The sequence below is a fragment of the Lissotriton vulgaris genome, chromosome 7 (assembly GCF_964263255.1).
Source record: "Lissotriton vulgaris chromosome 7, aLisVul1.2, whole genome shotgun sequence".
Taxonomy (NCBI): Eukaryota; Metazoa; Chordata; class Amphibia; order Caudata; family Salamandridae; genus Lissotriton; species Lissotriton vulgaris.
Window position 1 is genome coordinate 390,990,996 of NC_141695.1, and position 21,429 is coordinate 391,012,424.

General features: G+C 42.8%; 1 protein-coding gene across 1 annotated transcript in view; it reads right to left on the reverse strand.

The window, feature by feature from the left end:
- The window catches only part of LMTK3 (lemur tail kinase 3), a 206,341-nt gene that overhangs the window by 81,211 nt on the left and 103,701 nt on the right, over window positions 1–21,429 (reverse strand). Inside the window, exon 12 of the mRNA XM_086930342.1 lies at window positions 9,817–12,854. Coding sequence (XP_086786468.1) covers window positions 9,817–12,854 — 3,038 coding nt within the window. The remainder of the gene's footprint in view (window positions 1–9,816; window positions 12,855–21,429) is intronic.

A 21,429-nucleotide genomic window follows, 5' to 3' on the forward strand; every position in this document is an offset into this window, starting at 1 on the left:
AGTCCAAAACACGGCAAGGCTACTCCCATAGACTCCTAGAAAGCACAACGCGTTCTTTAAACAAACCAAGCCTCCAGCAGCACAGGAAAACCCCCTGCTTTTGTTTTGATTTGCACAAGAACTCCTGGAGTCCAGAAAGAACTGTTAGTTCTTAGTGGCGTCTTATGTACAACCTTACGTCAAACCCGGCACCTTTCAGGTATAAATATACCAACGTTGCCTTAAGCAAACACACGGTGGTTGGGAGCAGAGCGACGTTCTACTTGTCCAGGAGCCCAGCTGTTATGAGAGCCGATGGAAGCCGCCCCTCCCCTTGACACACTGAGAGAGACGCTGTCTTTTTCTCCAGCCGAGAAAATCCAGCTCCGGTGTTCCCAAGTCACTCTCACGGGTTGCTGGGAGATCGAATCCTGAGGAGCGAGATACAAGACCTCCTTCATTCTATAACCAAGGTTCGGAACTGATTAAAACCTTAGAGAGAACTCTTTATTCCGATACTTGGCAAAAACGTAACTCCTTCCCACATATTAGGCTTAGGTCAGGTACACCGGGGTAGGCGTATTTAGACGCACCAATTGAGTTCGTTAGTCAATGTTTCATATGGCTAAGAAACCATATCAATGCTTTGACAGTATTATTTCATAATACTACTTTTACTGTACGCACTTTACTTTATAATAAGTATTGCAATCGTGGCAATTCATTTCTCTTGCATGAGAAAGAAGACTGCTCAATAAAATGACACCTCTCTCTATTTCTCTGCACGCTGGTGGAACTAAGCATGCACGATTGACTGAGTGAAATAGTTGTCTATTGTTTTCACACGACTCTGGAGATACACTCTTTCTTCTGGGGGAGCAAGGTTGTCATGTTTATGCGGTTGTCAGAAACAAATCCCTTCTTGTCTAAATCAGGACGGTTAACCCTTTCCTGAACATTCGAGAAAGTTTCTAGTGACTTCTGAGCTAGCTGGCAAAACTAATTAAGTCTAACATAGTCAGTAGAGACCTAGATGACCTCAGTCCTACGTCTACACTGCTGTTTATGTTATTCCAATGCGCAGAGCCTATTGGGAATATAGGAACTACACTACAATATCATCAAGTGCAGCAAAGTGACCCTAGGACATCAGTTAAAAAAGGTTAACAAACTGGTATTCTCCTCGTAGTCTGCAAGCAAGTTATGAGCTATATTTTGTTACTTCTAGATTCCACCTAACCGTGCGCTTGCATTGCCAGTTCTTAAATAGGCAAGCAGGTGCCTGCCCGATAGAACACCGCCCCTGAAGTGTGGCCGAGCCCAATTCCCCTCACCCAAGATGGCGCTCGTGAAAGACACCCGCTACTCTATTCCCGCTAAAGCAGCAGGGTGGCTGAGTTCAATTTTAATGTGCGGGTAAGAGTAACACCTAATAAAAACAAGGACACTTTAAAAAGATTTTAAACAAATTTCGCAATTTTAGCAGTTTTATCAACGAGTGCAGCAAAGTGACCCGAGTACATCAGTTAATAAAGGTTAACAAACTGGTATTCTCCTCGTAGTGCACAAGCGAGTTATGAGCTATCTTTTGTTACTTCTAGTTTGCACTTTGACATTAATAGTGTAGGTATCCTACTTGTGTAATGTATCTTCAGTACGAGTAGCAGAATTCATTGTCATTACAAGAACATGCTGTGTAGCCAGTGAATTGAGTTTTTTGCAATCTACACTGTTAGTCAACCGTGAACCAAAATTTTGGGCAGTTGTGGTTCCAGCAGGGTTTCATCACATCCACTAGCACCCTAATTAGGAACAGCTCAAAAAAATTTGATCTACTCAATGCCTTGAAATTGGCAAATAATATTGCTGTTAAAAAAGGAGCTGCACATAAGAGTGGAGATAACATGGTTTCATTGGAAGATAACATTACAGATAAGGATACAATATGCTGTGCTCTGTGTCTATCACAATGCAATCAAATGAGAATTCTGAAACCGATGTGAAAACTGTAAATCATGTCTTGTCCATATCAGTTCAAACTCTTGAGGACCTAAGGCAGTTGTAATGTGAAACATCACAGGATAAAAATAGAATCTGGGGAAAAGTGCGGTGTAGACAAGGTGAAAGTTATATTTCGAGACCAACTGATAGGAGGCATGTGTTGATTAACTCAATGCTACTCCAGATGGCAAGATTTATGAATGCACCTACGCAGGTAGGAAGTGACGGGATGGTGGACACCTTTAAAAAGTATTGGTATAATTCTCATTTTTGAACAATTGCAGAAAACGTTTGTCAAAAGTGTGTAATATGTCAACAGGTAAATGTGCGAAGGAAGATACTAGTGACTATAAATCTTATGGGTAAATCAGAAGGTTCTTTCACACGGCTGCAGGTTTTTACACCTTCAGCAAGCAATTACCCAGTGATGACCTGGACCTGAACACTGGGTAGTGGTGAAGAAACGTAGAGAAAAGTTGCCTTGAGCCCAAGTAGAATGGGCTTTACAAAGCCATGTTGGTGACGAACACTGCTGTGAAGTGTGGAGTTAGATCCACACATCTCTTACATAAAGAGTGTGAACTACAGGTGAGGAACCAGAGACACAATCTTCTGGTTCATAGAGTCAAGCTTAAGTTTGCTTCGTGGATCCAGAGTGGAGGAGAACAAAGAGTTCTAGGAAAACAAAGACAGTTCACGAAAAAAAATAAACCAACAAGAACAACAAAATCAAAATCAAGAAAAACAAACTTTTAAATATTGATGTGCAAGAATTGGTTCTCACATTCAAACCTCTGCACGTATTAAACTTGTCAACAAGACAAAAATCAAGCCCCAAGAGCAAATCAAACTACTGAGTTACAAGTGGTGCAAATCAAGACACAAAAAAGATGAAAACTGAACAGGTGAAAAAAATTAACCAGATGATGAAAGCTTGATCCAATCTGAATGGTCCAAAGGTGGGACAGCGTTACAAAGATTTAACAAGTGTGAAATGAAATGAAGAAAAATCATCTGAAGCAGTAACAGATTTAGTTGACAAGGAGACTGATAAATCAGTAATCAGAAGATCAAGTAAGAGTGCCAAACAAGAAGTACCAAGCTCCTGAATGGGCATACTTGACAAGAATGGTGCCATAAGAAAGAGACATTGATGTAAGAGATTTTTAAATTCTGTTTGAAGAACCTCCATAAATTGGCACAAGAACTGAATCTGAAGATACACAACATACTTTCCTGATGAAGAAATGGATGAATGAATTTGAATTGAATGAATTTTGAATTTATAAGGCGCACAGCTACTTGGAGGTTTACCGGCGCCAACGGACACAACGCAAGAGGCAGAGCTGTATTGTTGGTTAAATAACCAAGTCTTCAGGTCTTTTCGAAATTTATGGTGTGTGCTTTCATGTCTGAGTTGTAAGGGGAGTGAGCTCCACAGTGAGGGAGCTAAGCAGGCAAATAAATTACCGCCCATGCGTGCTTGTTTAATACGGGGAACTTGGAACTTCGCCTGAGATGAAGAGCAAAGAAGGCGCGTAGGAAGATATGGGTGAACCAGAGCCCTGAGATACTGTGGCGCTGTCCCCGAATTAATCCTGTGCATGTAGCAGAGGGCTTTGAATTTAGTGTGATTTTCAATCCTGAGCCAGTGATGGTCGCAAAGGGTTCCGGAGATGGATGTCTTCTAGGTAATTGGCACAGTAACTTGGCTGCCGCATTCTGGACAACTTGAAGCTTACGAACCACTTCTTTATTGGTGCCCAAGTATAGTACATTGGCGTAATCCAATATGGATATAACTAGGGCCTGTACAACCGTTCATTGAGTGGGCCTGGACAATATCCAGAGTAAGGATGGTAAAGCAGGTCAAAGGGACCTTTACCGCTTGTTGCCTCATAGAAAGTTGGTCATCTATGATTATGCCTAGATTACGTACTGATTGCGATGGTTTTGGGAGGTTGCCCATTTGAGATGGCCAATGTTGGGAGCCCCAAAGATCTTTGTTCCTGCCAAGTATGAGAACTTCCGTTTTCCCACCGTTTAGTTTTAGCTTATTGGAAAGCATCCAGCCAGCTATCTTTTGTAGCCCTACCTGGAGCGATGATACATTAGATGTTTCCTTGGAGGACAAGGAGAAGATAAGCTGGGTATCATCTGCATAGGAGAAAATGGTTAGACCAGATTCCTCAGCGATAGTGGCCAGGGGCCTAAAATAGATATTAAAGAGTAGCAGACTAAGTATGGATCCCTGTGGGACTCCATACAGGGAAACATGGACTTTAGAGCTCGCAGAAGGAGAGAAAACCTGAAAGGTCCTATCCAATAAAAAACTGGACAACCATTTGAGTGCTGTTCCGACTACACCCTGAGAGTGTAAGGTTTGTAAAAGGGTAGTGTGTGATACAGTGTCAAAATCAGCACTCAAATCGAGCAGTTTGAGTGCCATTGTTTCTCCCCTGTCCAGGTGCATACAAAGGGTTTCAGTGACACCCAGGAGCGTGGATTCTGTTGAGAATCCAGCTGTAAAACCTGACTGTGATGTGTGAAGGGTTTTTCGTGAGTCTGAAAATTTAGTCAGTTGCTGATTAACATGTTTCTCCAGAATTTTAGATAAGGCAGGGAGAAGGGATATATGCCGGAAATTAGAAAGATCCGCTAAATCGGCTTTTGCTTTTTTTTTGCAGAGGGTAGGACCATGGCGTGTTTCCATGCCACTGGTACTATTGCTTCATGTAGCGATGCGTTGAGAAGTTCCAAGCTAACATTAAGTACTGGTAGTTCCAACTTTTGGAGGATGGAAATGGCAAGTGGGTCTTTAGGGGAGCCAGATCTAAGAATGGCGAGGATACTACTATAGGATGGCCCAGAGCCAATGACCCCTGTCTCTTTTACTAAAAAAATAAAGACCTCCACTCAGAAATCACTACTAGAGTGGCACCCCATAACTAATGTGAATTGTAAGCCCCTATTCCCAGATAATCAGGGATCCAACTGTTATTGCTGTGGATTCTCATTTACGACACCGTTCAAAGGGGCACATATTGATATTACTCCTTGACACTTGAATTTTAATCCTCGGTGGCTCTCTTCTGACAAAGCCAAAATAGTGCCTTCAATAGACTTCACCTTTCTCAGCCTAAATTGCAGATCACTTCCCAAACATAAGGAAGATATGCATGACCTGCTACTAAACACACAGCCCAACGCCATTTTCCTAACGGAAACATGGCTAAATGAGAGCTCAGGACCGGATTTAGCCATTGCCTTACCCCTAACTATACTATCCTTAGGAAAGATTGCATAAATAAAATTGGAGGAGGAATTGCAATTATTTTTAAAAATACCTACACTTGCAAATGGGAGGATTTGGCCCACACAGGCTGTGAAGCCAGCTTATTTAAACTCTTGCTCACCTCTAAATTTACTTTTTCAGGGGTTATGATCTATCGTCCCCTCGGTTCTGTTGGAACTTGGGCATTGCTGCTCCCTGAATTGATTGCCCCCCTGATTATAGACACGACGAACTTCACCATTCTAGGAGATTCAAATATCCATTTTAATGACCCCACATGCACTGTCAGCTCCACCTTGACTGCTGATTTAGCAGCCATGAATGTGTTATTTCATAACGCTGGGCCAACTCACCAGGCGGGACATTTGCTCGATCCCATTTTTTCAAATGTAACTAACATCTTATGCCAATAAACCCTCCCCATCACTTGGTCAGATCATATCCTTGTCAACTTTAGGATAAAACTGGAGACACAGTGAATAAACTCCTGTAACATTCCTCTAAAAGCGGGTATCAGAAATTAGAAAAATTTAGATATTGACCAATTTAATCAACATCTTCTAAACAATATTCCGGCCACTCTCCCAACAAAGATTGCAGAGGCAGACAACATTCAATCATGGATGATGACCTCTGTAGATGCATGTGTACCGCTGCCTAAAAAAGAAATGAGTAACCATCGCCCTCCCGCAGCATGGTTCTCGGATAAACTAAAAATAGTTAAAATCACACGTAAAGCGCTCGAAAGACTTTGGAGAAAGGGCTATAACACCTGAGGCAAAACTCATCTATAAACAGACAATAAAGGACAACTATGTTCTTTGTAAACTGCGTGTGCTTAACATGTAAACCACACCATCACTGTAGATCACAACAATCCAAAAGTCCTATTTAAAGTTGTAAAAGAGCTGTCTGGGGCATCTCCCCAACCCCTACCTCCTGAGCTAGATACAGCCAAATGTGAAAACCTGGCGGATTACTTTATTGAAATTTTTTTTTAAACTTACAATGAATATAATAGCATAAATATAAACGGCGAGCACAATTCTTTTGAGATTCTTCTAGTTTTCATTTTCTTATTAATTTATGATGAATGGTAAATTCAATGAATGAAAGTGCCTCTCAATGAACTTTTATTAGAAGTCTTCCGTGTCTTGTTTAATTGATGTTAGTGTCCCCATATTTTCTGAGAAGAGTGGGTTAGTTCTTAGACTATGAAACAGCGCGTAGATCAATAGCCTTCCGGAGAGACGGTCTCCCAGCGAATATGAGAGAAGCTATTCGGGAATTGCTGAATTGTTAAAGAGTGTTGTTGTTATGGAATTCAAGTAGGTAAACAGACCAAAGTTTGATATTTATAAGAACAGTGCTGTTGAAATGCCGGTCTTTGTATGAGTCAGGAGAGGAGATGACATACTCGCTCAAACAAACAGCTCACATGCAAAATCATGAATTGTGATCGCCTGTGTTTCACAGTGTTCCTGCTGGCCTATTTTTGGCCATACCTCCTGTGACTTTCCTTCCCCACACTCTTGTCCGGTTCTAGAGAATCCCTTGTTTAGTTAAATAAAAGACAAATGTTCTTTACAACAAGAGTAGAACTTGCTTTACTTTGCTGTACTGTTCACTGTTTGTGGGACCGAGAAGTCTTTTTGCCCATGCAACTCACTTTAAATTATTTTCTTTTTAGATGGAGGATATTTGACTTCTATTATGGTACCTCAAAGGGGATGAGAAGGGCAAGGTGGAAACAAGGGATCTCATTGGATTCTTTGCAAATATAGACAGGACTTCCACTACAGCAGCGACCAATGTGTGACAATGTAACATCATCTGGCAGAACTGCCTGGGGCCATGGATGCAGCCAAAGACTTTAAGGGAACACTCCATTAATGAAGTCTGAATAGCGACCTACACTTATATCGTCTGCACAATGTCAACTATCAACATATCAAAGAAGTATTTACTTGTATGTCTGTTTTTCTCTTGTTATTCTTCCCTTAATGATATTTTTATAGTTGATACTGTGGAGTCGATATATGTGCAGATTGTTATTATTGTACTCAATATTGTGACATGCAAACATACAAGCAAATAGACTTATGCTTACTCCAATCTTAAAAGCAATGGAAATCCTCCTCCAATAATTTGCCAGTCAGGAACTACCAACCAATCCTAAAAATAATTGGAACAAGGATGAATACTCTTTCAACTATTGTACTTATCCTGGACCAGTAGTCAGTAAGCTGGATATCCAGGTGCACATATTACAGAACATACTTTTTGATTGCCCCCAAAAGGAAGCACTAAAGTCCTCAATACAATTGAGCAACTTCACCCATAGAGATGACACTAGGTGGAATTCCATTATCTGCAATTCCAATTATCTGCGGGCCAGGATTTATATGGACCGGAAAAGTTCAGACCAGATCATTTTGAGTTCGGAGACCACAGGCATTTTCCAGGTTGCAGGAGCTCTGGTTCGGGGCTACACTTACAGCACAGCCAGGTCCTTGCCCACCCCCTACAGCAGGATAGGGTGGTTGAAACATGCCCTGACCCAGCGTCCCATCAAATCACCTCATCATCCACTGCCAACCTTCATTATGACATCTTCCGCACTCTCCAAGCCGGCAATACTGCACAGTATTACTAGGCCTACTAAGTTATTTCCCATTCCAGGCAGAAAAGTTATAATCACTGGAGTTTGGTGCAAGGATACAATAAATTGTTTGTTTTTTACACTCTGAATTTCGAAACAGGCAAAACATGAAAACTGTTCCCAGTGCGACAGACACAAAATCAGGAAAAAAGTCAATCATATTACAATCAATGACAGACTTTAATCTTCTGACCAAAACTCATCAGGAAAAAAGTATGCGAGAAAATGCCAATAGTGGGTGAAAACGTTGCACTAGAGATACAGCTGTTATCAATGGCATATGACTAGTGAAATACCATTCCTCAAAGTTAAGGAATTATGGTGTTCTTACATTATAGTTGGTCAACAGCATCACCCAATCCAGAAAGGTATATCAATAAACATATTGATGCTGCATTGAATACCTTTGTAAACACATTATCAAATAGCTTTCATGGGAGGTATAGGTACTTAGACATTGAAATGTTCCATGCCAGTACCATCATTTCAACAACTATGGGCTAATTATCACATTTTAAAGGGAATGTGCTCTCTGACAAGCAGCCACTAGAGCTCTCTCCAGCATCCATGATACACGATATCTTATCCCTACAACTCCAGTGGTCTGGAGTGCCTGAAGCCAATGTAAATGCGAGAAACCTGCATATATGGTATTACAGTTGTTTGGCATCAAATTCATTTCTGCATCAGCTACAAAAGAAGAGTATGTATCAATAAGTAGATAGATTTCTTTTTTAAACAGTTTTTATTAACAGCCGGTCATAGTTATTAGGCTGTCTAATATCACACCTAAATTGTTGACCTTCGTGGAACGTTGAATAGACTTAACTAAAATACGCAGATGGGGAAGAGCTTGATAAGTCACTTCCCCCTTCAAATAAAGGACCATTATCCCCATTTTGCCATAGTTTACTTGAAAACATTTCAGATTAGTGAAGGCCTGATATGCTGGCAGACAATCTTGTTTTACTGTAGTATTAAAACAGATTTGGATTCCTTAGTACCTGATACAGAGGGGCTAATATATTTAAAAGAGAACAGGCAAATTGTGATGCTACGTGAAACCCCACAATCGCTGGTAGACTGGTCTCATCAACAGATGCTGCATTCTAAATGTTGGTGTCGTTTAGGCAAAAAAAACATCTAAAACAAGTGATGGTAGTTGATAGGTATTTGAAACATTGGCAAGAGCGTTCAAAAGGACCTGCTGATGATGATCCGCTGTATCAGATTCTGCCAGCACGTGTAAAAAGACCAGTGGAGACAAATGGTCCTCAGTGATCCAACCAGGCATATCATTTCAAAGTGCCACTAGCACAGCCTCCGTCCCAAGATTAAGATGGACATTTTACTGAAAAAGTTTCCGATCAGAGTGAGGGTAACCTATCATTCTATCCTCAGAGTTCCATAACCTTATGAAAGAATTCAGCCTTGGTCTCATTCCATTATATGGTCATGAAACTCCTTGGTTACTTGCAATGTCCTTATAATGTATGCTAAGGGGTACTTCATTACATATATCTTTAGTTGATGCTTACATGCATAATCAAGAGATTACAGGCCCATTCTGCTTCACCAGAAGGATTATGGCATTTTCAATCGAAGGACGGGCAGATTTCAATTAAAAGGGCCTGCCTGTCATCCCCTCAACTTCCTATGTAAATCCAGCTCTGTGTTTTGCTTGAATGCCTCACTACATTGGCCTGCTGTTTTTGAGAATTTAGCCAGCTGGCTCTGAAATATGAAAAACAAACATTTGCATATAGTATAATATACTTTGAGCCTAAACATGCATTCTCTTAAATGATTCCTTAAATTGGTGTTCATCTCGTTGGTCCATTATCAGTCCAGTTATTAATCACAAGAGCCTTTTTCTTACCTTTGATGTTCTCACTCTCGTGGTTACCCGAAACTGTTAAATCCAAGAAGAGCTTTGGTTGTTGCTGTGGCCTGGTCACTTCCATGGGGGGAGGGCTTGGAAAGTCTGAGAACTCAGTTGAGGAGCCTGTACTGTTGGTTTGCGCTGAACTACCATTCTGGCTGTCTGGCAGGTTGTCAGTCACTTGAACCTTCTCGTCCGCCTCCCCAAAATGCTCACACAGCTTCTCAGAGTTGCAGCATGTTAAGTCCTCACTGTTGGTGGTGTCCGGGCATGGATCCGGCCTGGTATCGGAAATGACAGAGGGTCCCAATGACTCCTCTTTCTCCGGGCATAATGTTCCTTTATGTTCTGGGCCCTCACATGGCACCTTTCTTTCTGGCTCCATGGACCACAGTTTCTGTACAGATTGGTCTTTCAAGAAGACATGAGGTCCACCTGCTGCTTTAGAGTCTTTGCTGGACAACACATTTTTGGTGACATTCTCCCTCAACGAAACTAAGAGCTCCTCCTTGGAAATCTGCACCACAAAGCCACTTTCTTTCGAGGTTTTCATGCTTCCTTCTTCTTTGACCTTTAGGTCAATACTAAAAGATTGTTTTTCACCATTCTCTTTCTTTGTCTCTGTGCCAACCAGTTCAATGTCTGCTGCCCCCTCCCCTAAAGTAGTATCCTTTGTATCTCCTTGAAATTTCAAAGAATGACTTTCAATGTGATTTTCAGAATATTTATTAGGAAGACCTCCATTCTCTATAAGTGGTAACACGGCCTCATATTCCTTATTTTCAGGGCTGTCTTGTTTTGATGTAACTTCTTTCACAGGATCAAGATGTAATTTCACTTCTTCTTCAATCTGCTGCTGAAAAGGCTGCCCATGCTCTAGATTTGCTGCAACTGACATCTCATCTTGCATCTGGCCACCACCCTGGTCCAGTGTTTCAGGAGTTTCTTCATTTATCAAATGACCGATTCCTGTTGAGTGCTTCTCAGACTCTGTGTCAGCATCTGAGAAGTAGGCAGAGTCTCTGTGGGGGATTCCTGGTTCCAGTGTTCTCAGCAGTGACTCATCAATCGGGGTGGCTTGCTCTTCAGACATGTCCTCAGTGAGAGTAAGATCGCTAGTTGACTCAGAAATGGGTGTCAAGGTGAGTTTTGGGGTCTTTGCGTCATCCTCCTCTATTACCTTGACAACAAACTCTGGAGAGAAGGTGTTCTCCGTTTCGTAGCCACTGTCTCCAAACTTTTGCCCTGGCGAGGAGTCATGAGAAGCTGGGCTGCACACATCAGAGGAGCTGGTGTTGGATGGTATATCGAGAGAATCTACAGAGTCCAGTGTTGCCCTTTGTTCGCTATGATTGCCCACTGTGGAGGACAGGGCACTTTGATTTAGAGAGTCTTCTTCTTTTTGCATATCTGGCAGTATCTCTATAGTCTGTTCTTCAGCACTCTCTGCCAGAGTTGACAGTGGAGTGATTTCAATGGGGATCATGATGCTAGAGTTGGACAATGCGTTTGACACGCCAATGTAGGGAGAAGAGGGATGCTGGAGGCTGCTCTTTTGAAGAGTGTCGTGGGTTTTCACCTGACCCCTCTTTGGGTAGTCCTGGATGTCATAGCTCTTCACCGCAGCACCCATGAGTGGATCAAAAAACTCCTCATGCTCTGAAGAGGCCAGGCCTTCGCCAGGGGGGCCTCCAGGCAAAGCATCACCTTCCCCGAACACCCGGGCCTGTATGGAGCACTCTGACAGAGATCCCTGCTCAACCTTGAGAGAGGAGTTGTCATCCAGCCCATAGTTGTCATGATCCAGATCTTGGTGATGGGCCCAGTCAATGACCACATCCCCTCGAAGCATGGAGCATGTACACTTTTGCAGGCTTCCCCGCAGCCCTCTGTTGCACAGAGGGCAGGCGAGTGATCCCCGGCGATGCCCACCACTGCTACTGCTGCTGCTCTCTTCTGATGTCTGGTCTTCCATGAGAGACGGCTCGCAGTCCCATGGCGAGGCCCGGTCTTCTAGGAACTCACACAACGATGCTGGATCTTCAGCCAGAGTCTCTCCAGCCCCTCTCCCTTCCACCCCATCACAGTCCCAGCCCCGTGGGTGGTCTTCCAGGTCATGGTAGACATTGAGAAGGGAGTTTCCGGAGAACATGTCACCTATAGGCTCCATAAGGGATGTCTCCTGAATGTGCCTCGCAATGTCCCTCTCCCCTGGCCCACGGAAAGGGTTGACATAGCGTGGCAAGTCCCTGGCAATAGTAATGAAGGGGTTTGAGCCACTTGGTGTCCAGCCATGCACAAGGGAAGGCACTTCATGCAATATCATATGAGCAGGGGGCTGCTCTGGACTACCCCGGCTGCTCTCGAGTGGGTCCCAGTCTGAAGAGAAGAGCGGCTCTAGGGGTGAGTTTGGGCTCCCGAGAGACATATGCCTGTGGTGGCCCCTTTGGTCTTCAAGGTCATATTGCCGTTCATATACAGGGCTGGGGGCACAGACTGTGCAATCCACACCATTGTTCCGTTCACTATGCTCTTCTAGGCGGATATAGTACTCACTACTTACGGAAGGACTCCGAGCACTGATGACAGGGACTACACTGGGTGTCTCCAAGTTCTGTCGAGAATGCTGGTGGCCAGAGTCATAGAAGGGATTGGCAGGCACAGTCAGGCCCCCGTTGCTGGCTGCGTAATCGGGAGAGTGGGGTGACTCTTTCCAGCGACCCATGCGGGCTTTTTCCCACATGTATTCAAAGTTGAGTCCCCGGCTGCTTTCAGTGACTGTCAGAATGTCATCCATGTCAGCGTGGAAGCCATCGGTGGTGAAGTTGTCCAGCAGCGGGAAGGCTGAGATCTCTTCTGAACGCCGGAGCACACCCAAGGACATCTTGCTGGGTCTCAGCTCGTTCCAGCGCCACTCAAAGCTTTCATCTGCCTGGTTAGCTCGCTCATTGAGGAGGTAGGTCAGCTGCAGGTGGAGCTCCTCAACAGTGGGCCTCTGCTCCACAGATAGCCAGCAGGACTGCATCACCTCATACCTGCAGAGGGCCGGGTGGACAAAATGGAGAGAAAATTAAGCAAAGTAATTGAATTGCCTGTGAGGTTCACATCAACAAGGGTAGAAACAAGATGACACAAGTTTATAAGGAAAGACAATTTAAAAAAAAGCTAATATCTGACAATACAGCAAGTTCGAAACGAAAGAGTTCTCTCATGCTGACCTTTGCCCTCATGCCCTCATAGAACAAGTGGACTGCTCTTCTTCCACTCCTAATCTCGCATAAATCTGGCCAGGTTAAACAAGGTCGAATGTCCTTGCCTGTCCCTAAGGATCCTACTGCTAGGGATTGCTGGTGAATGTGGAGGAAGTGTGTGAATTTGAAACTCCATGGCACTCGGGTCATTTGCTCCTGTACTTTGTGAGAGTCTGTGGGGGACCTTGAGGCAGTATAGGATGGTACTGCCTGGCTAGTCTAATTATAGTTTTAATTTGTGTCCTACAATACCGGGGTTAGTTTCCCAAAATACCATTCTCTCTTTCAAATTATTTACAAGAAAGTGTAAAATTCTTCACATATTTAAATTTTTCATTCAAATGTTGTTACTTAGCATTCCAGCAGCACAAGACTCCATCCGCTTCCGCCTTCACGGCATAAATGATGGCAAAGTAGTAAGGTTACCATGTACCAAACCTTTTTACAAGGAACGAGAGTGGATAGCAGAGCAGGCATGGTTTTAGGAATGGAGAAGCTCAAAGCCTGCTTCGCGATCCTTAGCAGGAGTGGTCTGTTTTGCTCTTGAGTTAATAAATCCTCCTAATACATTCTGCAACTAGTTCTATTCATGCTGAACACATTGAAAGGCTGATTCTTACATGTATGTATGTTTGTATCCATACTTTTATATGGTGCTTCAAGCAGGGTCATAATGGAGCACTTAAATCTGCACGGGCTGCTTTATCCCCCTGAAGTGTTTCCCGATATTAGGAATTCAGAAAGGGTTTAAAGGGTACTCCTTCCTAGAGACCTACATGGCTTACAGACTGTCAGCAGTACTCCTAATAAGCACTCGCAAAATCTATTTCTGCTGCAAGAGCACGAGTTGAGGGATCCTGATGGCTCTGGTACAAATATGACAAACATGCTTCACTCCTTGGTCTTAACATGTCTGGGGACTTCTATTACCAGTCTTCCTTACACGTACTAAAACTGCACATCTATAGGATAATTTGCTGTAGGAACTGAGCATATTCACCTCTTTGTTACAGGTGTTAATCTGCAAGAGGACTTGTGGCCCAACCTCTGGAGCTGCTACCTTTGGAACTGGGGACCTAGGTTAGATTCCTGGCCCTAACTCCTAACTCAACATTCTGTGATTCTAGAGAAATTACTTATTCTTTATGTGCCTAAAAGAATTTTTTTTATGTACTCTGGTTCTGTTGAAAAGCAATTTAATGCCTCATATAAAGTTACGAAGGTCGTTCTGGGTTCAGCTAATATGACAGTTCTACTCTATTTAAGGAGAACTGTCAGGCATTAGTGTCCTAGCTTGCACCTAGACAGAAGGAGCTGGCCTTTACAAAAGCCTGAGAGCAATGGCTACATGGAGAAGTGGGAACAAATAAATTAGGCCAGTGGTTGAGCAAAATGTGTCCTTCACTTCAGGTTCAGAAAGGCTACACAGTACGACAGCTTCTTAACTCCTCACAATGACAATCAGATATGGGATGACATTAATAAAGTCTACCCCAGCAGAATTCCACCACCGTTTCTCCCCTGACCTATGCCTGCCAAAGACCATAAACCTTAAAGAAAATATCTCAGAATGGACAACCTAGTGAAGTAACCAACTAAGTGCACTATCATCATATGAAATACCATAAAGGGACCTGCATGCCTGCTCAAAGCTGCCAGCTTACTGAAAACCATAAACTGTGTGCCTCCCTCATACCTCTTCATTCATCACACTAATAAGCACTACATCACATAATAGCACAACCGCAACTCAGTGGTCATCATGTATGTCATGGAAACACTACTCACATAGGATCAAAACAGAGACAACAGCACATCCTACACAGGGTAGCGTGGTACTCAAGCAGGCATGCGATTCAGCGCCCCACATAGGGGCAGTAAGTGTTATATAAATGTTGCAATAGAATATAGTACAATAGTGAGCTCCTTGTATATGCATTCAATTAGTGGAGCCTGGTAAATATAAAGAGTTGTGTGGAAGACAGACATGTGCATGCTCACTTCCAAGATACAGACACATTTACTTACACCCATCCATTCAAAAGAACATAGGACTGACAATAATCACACACACACACAAGGACTGCACATAATCACAAACACTAATTCAAAAGCAAACACATACTCATGATCACACATTCTCCCAACCACACTCCGATTCACAAGCACACATTCACACATACCCATTCACAAAGCCCACATGGGCAAATACACATACATTCCTACATACACACACCCTCCCAAACATTCAGAGAAAGACTTTGTGTCTGGGCCGCGACAGTAGAAGGCAGGACCAGCGAATGGGGAGAGGTAGAAGCCCAATGGCCCAGGAAGGAGCTGTAAGTATTGAAACGGAAGCAAGAATCTGAAGACCCTGCCAACTCCTCTTGTTGGCTGACCTTGTCAAGGGACAACCAATGAGCTGAAGACCTTCCCTAACTTGTCACAGGGTGGGGTGCGTGGGTAAGTGAGGTGTGCTGATCTCACCGAATCTGTGACAAGCTGGGCGTTAGGGATTGACAATCAGCCCTGTGCACTTCAGGGCTTAAACTAAAGGGCTGACTCTATCAGTACTGCTCCCCCTTGATGTCCGAGGGAGTATCCTCACAAGTTGTTTCTGGGCTGATGATATCGCTGACCTCAGGGCCGTAGGACCTTCAGCTCGGCAAACCTTGACTGCAGAGTGGCTGCACATTAGCACAAGTTAAAGTGCCTGGCTTTGACATGATAATTGTGCATCAGGCTGACGTTTGCTTAGTCTCACAGACACTAATCATGCTCTGGAAAAATGATGGGAAACAGTCCTGACACCCACACTGATGGGCCACCACTGACTGAGGCCAACATTTACAAAGATTGTGCAGGTTCTCATGTGATGCAGCCTAATTTTAAGTTGTGCCTACTATGCCATTATAATATATAGTGGATCACTGTGCCTGTTTGCAGCCCTTTGCAACACACGAGCAGCAACAGATCCTTAGGACTCGTGTGTGTGTGTTATTCTTTATGTTCCACTTTGACTATCTTATTTTACATAGCAACATATAATATGCCATACATCCTGTTGTCTCCTATGTGGCCCTTGAAGATACACAGAGCTATTTTAAACCAATCAATTAATATATTTATAGACTGCAAAAACCATAAAAGTGAGAAAGCATTTTAAAGTAGCAAGCTGCCATCAAGGCAGCAGTTAGACAAAAGGCTTCTCATTGGTGACTCTCCTTTCCCTACCCACTGTCCCTTGTAGGGATTTATGTAATGTCTTAGGTTTCCTCATGTTTTCTTATAGAGTGCAATGTTTGCTACAAGTGGTCATTTAGGGCATATGTATCAAAGGATATATTTGCGATTCTCAAATAGCATTTTTAGAAAAATGCAAAAAAGTGAATTTTTCAAAGAAATCGCAAGGTAATTTGCGAATTCTTAAGGAGAAATCGCACAACTTGGGTGCTTTTTACATCGCATTTGAGGAATCGCAATTTGCCCCCTAGACCCTAAGAGATCAGACAATATCTAGAACAGATGTGCACTTAATTAAGCAGATGGGAAGAAATACCCTTGCAGTGTGAGTAAAAAGGAAAGGTGATCTTAATTAAGAAACTAATTTAATCCCACAATGAGAATGCATGGCCTTTTCAACTATGTTTCTTAAACATTTGAATACAAGGCCTCAAATTTAATTTTTGTGCTATAGGATCCAATATTGCAACTGCAGGCCCAGCAACACATCATTTTAGTTAGTGACTTAAGTGGTATCTGATGGGGAAGACCCTGTCTGAGGTTCTAAATGAGAAGATACCCCAAAGATGTACAAAAGAAGCCAAAGAGACTGCACAACTTCATTTGAGTCTTTTAGCCCCTTTACTACTTCCTCTTGAACGCTTCATAATGTGATTAGGAAGATGTGCAAGAGTGATACATACTCCTAGGGCCTTTTTAGGAGTGTCCTGAGGTCAGAGTGGATAACTATTGCATCCTATAAAATCCTACACAAACGTGTTCAGAATGTCACTGGCTGTGATAACTATCTCCTACACCAGATTTTGTCCTTGAATTTGGGACATAACATATGAATTGTTGTGTTTACTTCACCCAAAGCTTCATGCCGGTATATTTTTCACTCTTTAAAATCCGGCACGTTTGACATTCTGAAATGTAACAAGGAATGAGGGCAATATCTCTCTTGGTAATTACCCATCAGAATGTATTGGGCCATTCCTAATCAGGCCGTCATGGAAAGTTTATTAGGGAGGAAGACACACCATTCTTCTCATTAGACCCTAAGAAGGATGTGGCACAGTAGATCAGGATAATTTTTGCAACACACTCAGGTGTGTGGGATTTGGTCTTGCAGACGATTTATCTTCCCATTGAAATCATGTTCCCCTAATGATACCAACCTGGTTAAGGTTTTAAATCTACTTCTTCAGTTACCATTCTAGTGATTACCTCTATTCTCACTATTTCCTTTATCTCTGGCACATTCCTGCAAGGCTGGAAAGAAGGAGTATTGAAGCCCCTTCTATAGAAAACGTAGCTTAAATCCCAAAGTCAAAGCCAGCTACAGGCCCATCACCGTTTTATGTGCGGTATCCAAGACTCATGAAACGTTTCTCTCTGGCGGGCTCTCCAAATATGTCAAAGATCAACATCTATTACACATTAGCCAAATGAGCAGTGGGTTAGGCAAGGGGACAGAAGCCTCTCTGGTCTCCGAACTGAATGATTGTACACTGGATCTGGATCCATGCATTCCCAACTGCCACATTTTGCTTGACTTGCCAGCCTCATTTGGTACAGTTGGTGCATTATCTTAGTCAAATGCAATGGTTTGTTGTGACAGGAATGTTTCCATTTTCTCTGGAAGAAATCAGTCTCTAATTATTCCTCCTTATTGATCCAAATCTTTTCTGGCACACTGCAGTGGGCCACAGGGGTCTTTACTTCCATCCCACATCCTGCCATTACTTAATATAGGATCCACCTGATTTAGAGTAGACACTTACGCTAATCTATGGGACGGCCACTGCCCTATTTGCTGCCTGGATACACGCATATCCTCTCCTTCTCCTACCTAATGGAAGAGCCCATGAGGCCAGTCCTGATTCACCTCTTCATTTTTGGGATTTTCCACTTTGGAGTAGTTAAAAGTTTGAAGTGGTGAGAGCTTTAAAAGATCTGAGACCCACATCTATTTATCTGTGCCTTACCTGCCTTTAAAATGCCATTTGAGGAACTTGGAGTAAATCAAATTGTGTGAATTGTTCCTCCTTCCTTTCCTTAATGAGTACCAGGACAATTGACCTCTGTGCAATTCAGTTCACACGACTGAAAAGCTGTCATTATATTGCATCACTGGTTATTTAGTTTTTTTCTGATGAAGGTGGAATTTAAATTTGGAGTTTAGCCACTGAAACACACGTTGATGCTTTTTAAATTACTCACTGCGGCTGACCATAGAAAATGTTTGGACTTTATGTGTACAGCAGGGGCCTTGTGTTTAATTCAACGGGACTTGACAGTGGTTTGGGTAATTCTGGGATGTTGATAGGGGGCTGATTCGCTGTGCCATATCTATTTGTCTCTGTACTAGATTAAAAGAAAATCTCTTTAAGTACTGAGGTATATGTCCATTAATGAAATTTGTATGGATACAAATATGTATATCTTAAAATAAAAAACGGTTGAAGAAACATTTAGTGTTGGGGCTTAGAAGAGTTGTGCGTTTGGTGTTGCATGGTAAGTGGGAACTCTTTTGCCCATTCAAATCCCACTCCCTGCTTGGTCTGTTGTAGTGACAATGCTGATGTCAGGCAGCATATTTTGAGATTTAGGAAGTCGTTCTCTGACATCCAAGAATAATAATAAAAAGGCATTTGTTGAGCACGCAGCTACCCCAAATGGGGTGTCTCAGCAATGACAAGATGTATTTTGCCCAAGTTTCAATGCATGAATTGCAATTTCTTGAGACCTATGTGATCAAAATCTGAAATTCTGTTGCTAGGAAATGACAGCCACTGGTCACCAACTTTTAGCCTTCCACGTTGAGAAATGCACCCATACCAGAGGAAACGCTCAAGAGTCCAGGCTACTGGCGGGAAACAATTCTCACTCTAGCAACATAAATTAATAGAGAGTCCTCTATCTATTTTTTCCAGGACTACTCCTCTAATGTCTGTTACTTAGCCTTTCATGCTACTTCAACACGGAGACTTCAAGAGGTACAGAACATGGCCAGCAGGGCTTTTACCCAATTTGTGGATGTATGACGGAATCTCTGGGGCACGACAAACTCTCAACAGGCTTGTAGTTGAAAAGGTAACTTTATTTAAGCACTGTGCTTCTGTCATAAAGCCTTTTATGAGAAAGGTCTTACTGTCTTCAGGAAGCAGCTACCTAGACACTCTCCTTTGTCTCTCGTAGTCTTTGCCATGGTTGACATATCTTTGTTTTGAAAGAGCAAGACTGGGAGGATAAGGCTTTTTTGTGGCACCTGCCCTCTGGGATGCCCTTCAACTGTAATGTTGTCAGCAAAAAACCTCTCAATTGTTTAGAAAGGCTCATAAGACCCAACTTTTTTTTGCTGAGTCCCCTTCTTATTCTTTATTAGTATGAGTGCTATCCGGCCCTAGGGTGATCGTTTATGCATGCTACAAGAATGCTATTTGTTCATTCTGTATTCACTTGGAAACTTATGTTTTATACTGAGCCATCGGCAAGAGTCAACATAGGATAAGGACTGGGAAGAAAGGCAGACAAGCTGTCACACTTTCAGGAGATTTGGGAATAGTCAATCTATCCTTTTTGCCAGTAGGGATGTTTACAAGGCTAGGAGAGAGACTTGTTTCATCCTGACAGAATTTGCCATGCTCCTGCCAGAAAACTGATCCTAATAAATCTAGACCTGTTGTTCTAGAATACTGTCTGTCTCCTTAGTGGTGGCCCTAAGTTTATACATATATTGTTTAGTTTAGACGTTAACAAGGGAGAGGAGTTCCCCCTGACACCAAACATTTTGTTCATTTGGAGAATCGATTTCAAAATGGCAAGACCCCATCATTCTAATTCTGCTGTGGGATTTTCAGACTTGCCTGGATGACTTTACTCTCCTTATGGGAGTGGTGGGTTTCTATTAAAAGTATAGACTTCAAATTCCTTCCTTCCTTTTGGCCTCTAATCAGCATAGCAGTTATTCACAAATGTCTATTGTTGGGCATCTAGCGGCCCAGCTCTTTCTGATTGACTGACTTGTTCATTCTTCAGTCATTCAACAACATGAAGGTCGTGTGCAGCCTTCCGAACTCAAACTAATCAACCAAGCATATCTCAATGAATACATTCCCAAGGTCTATAATTCATTGGGACTCTGTTTCTCCAGGAGGTTGTGGCAGAGATACAATAGTAACAATTCTCACACCTGCTATGGCATAGAAAAGCCTCAATCAGGTAATAGCGAGAGGCACTAGGACACGTGATGAAAAAACCAGGGGTCGAAACCTGTCGAGCTGGACCCAGCTGCCATGCCAATGAATATTTGTGCCGCGTACATCTAAGACACTTCTAGAAGCTGAGGTTGTCTTGCTTTGAGATACTGATCCTATTGTCTGGTTAGATCTGGAAGGTTCTCCAAGTCTGATTGATACCAAGAAACCTGGCTCAGGTATGAGAATATCTCGTCCCTTCTATAGCAATTCTGTCTTGGGTCGGTGAAGTATTTCTGAGCAAGCCCTTGACCAAGAGGACCGAGGCCTGAGGTCCTCTAACTGGAAAGTGATGTTGAAGCTTCTTTTGGCCCTGAAGAAACCTTTTCCAGAGCATTGTTGATTTGGTGTTCCCAGTGGCATCGTGGTAGCTAGGGGTTTCCTGTCATCATCAGCATCAACATAAGGGTAAAGAATATTGTGGTGGAGAGGCTGACTGAGGTCCTACCATCCTCACAGAGTTATCGTCTGTCCTATAAACATATTTGCTGCAATATGACTAGGAGTTGGGGCTCCCTTTGCAGATCTAATTGCGGACTGAAAACATGCAATGCTACCATTCTTTTGCGAAAAACTGCAGGTGGTTAGGAGATAAGTGCACAGTTGTTTCCCTTGTCAAGTTTCTCACTAAATGCCCCACAACCGGATAGCCCTCATTGCAAGAATACCAGAGGATGGCGCAACGGTGATTCTGGTGTCCCTCTCTGGAGGAAGAGCACTGTTTTTCTCTTCGAATGTGGATGGTATTTCATAAGGAACGTTGTTTCTGTTCATCTCCTATCCCTTCAAGTTTCCATCGCCAGATCTTGTTCTGGAATTTCAGAGGCTGGCATTCCAGCAGAGGAATTGCCATAGACTTAGCAGTGGCAGGTAAG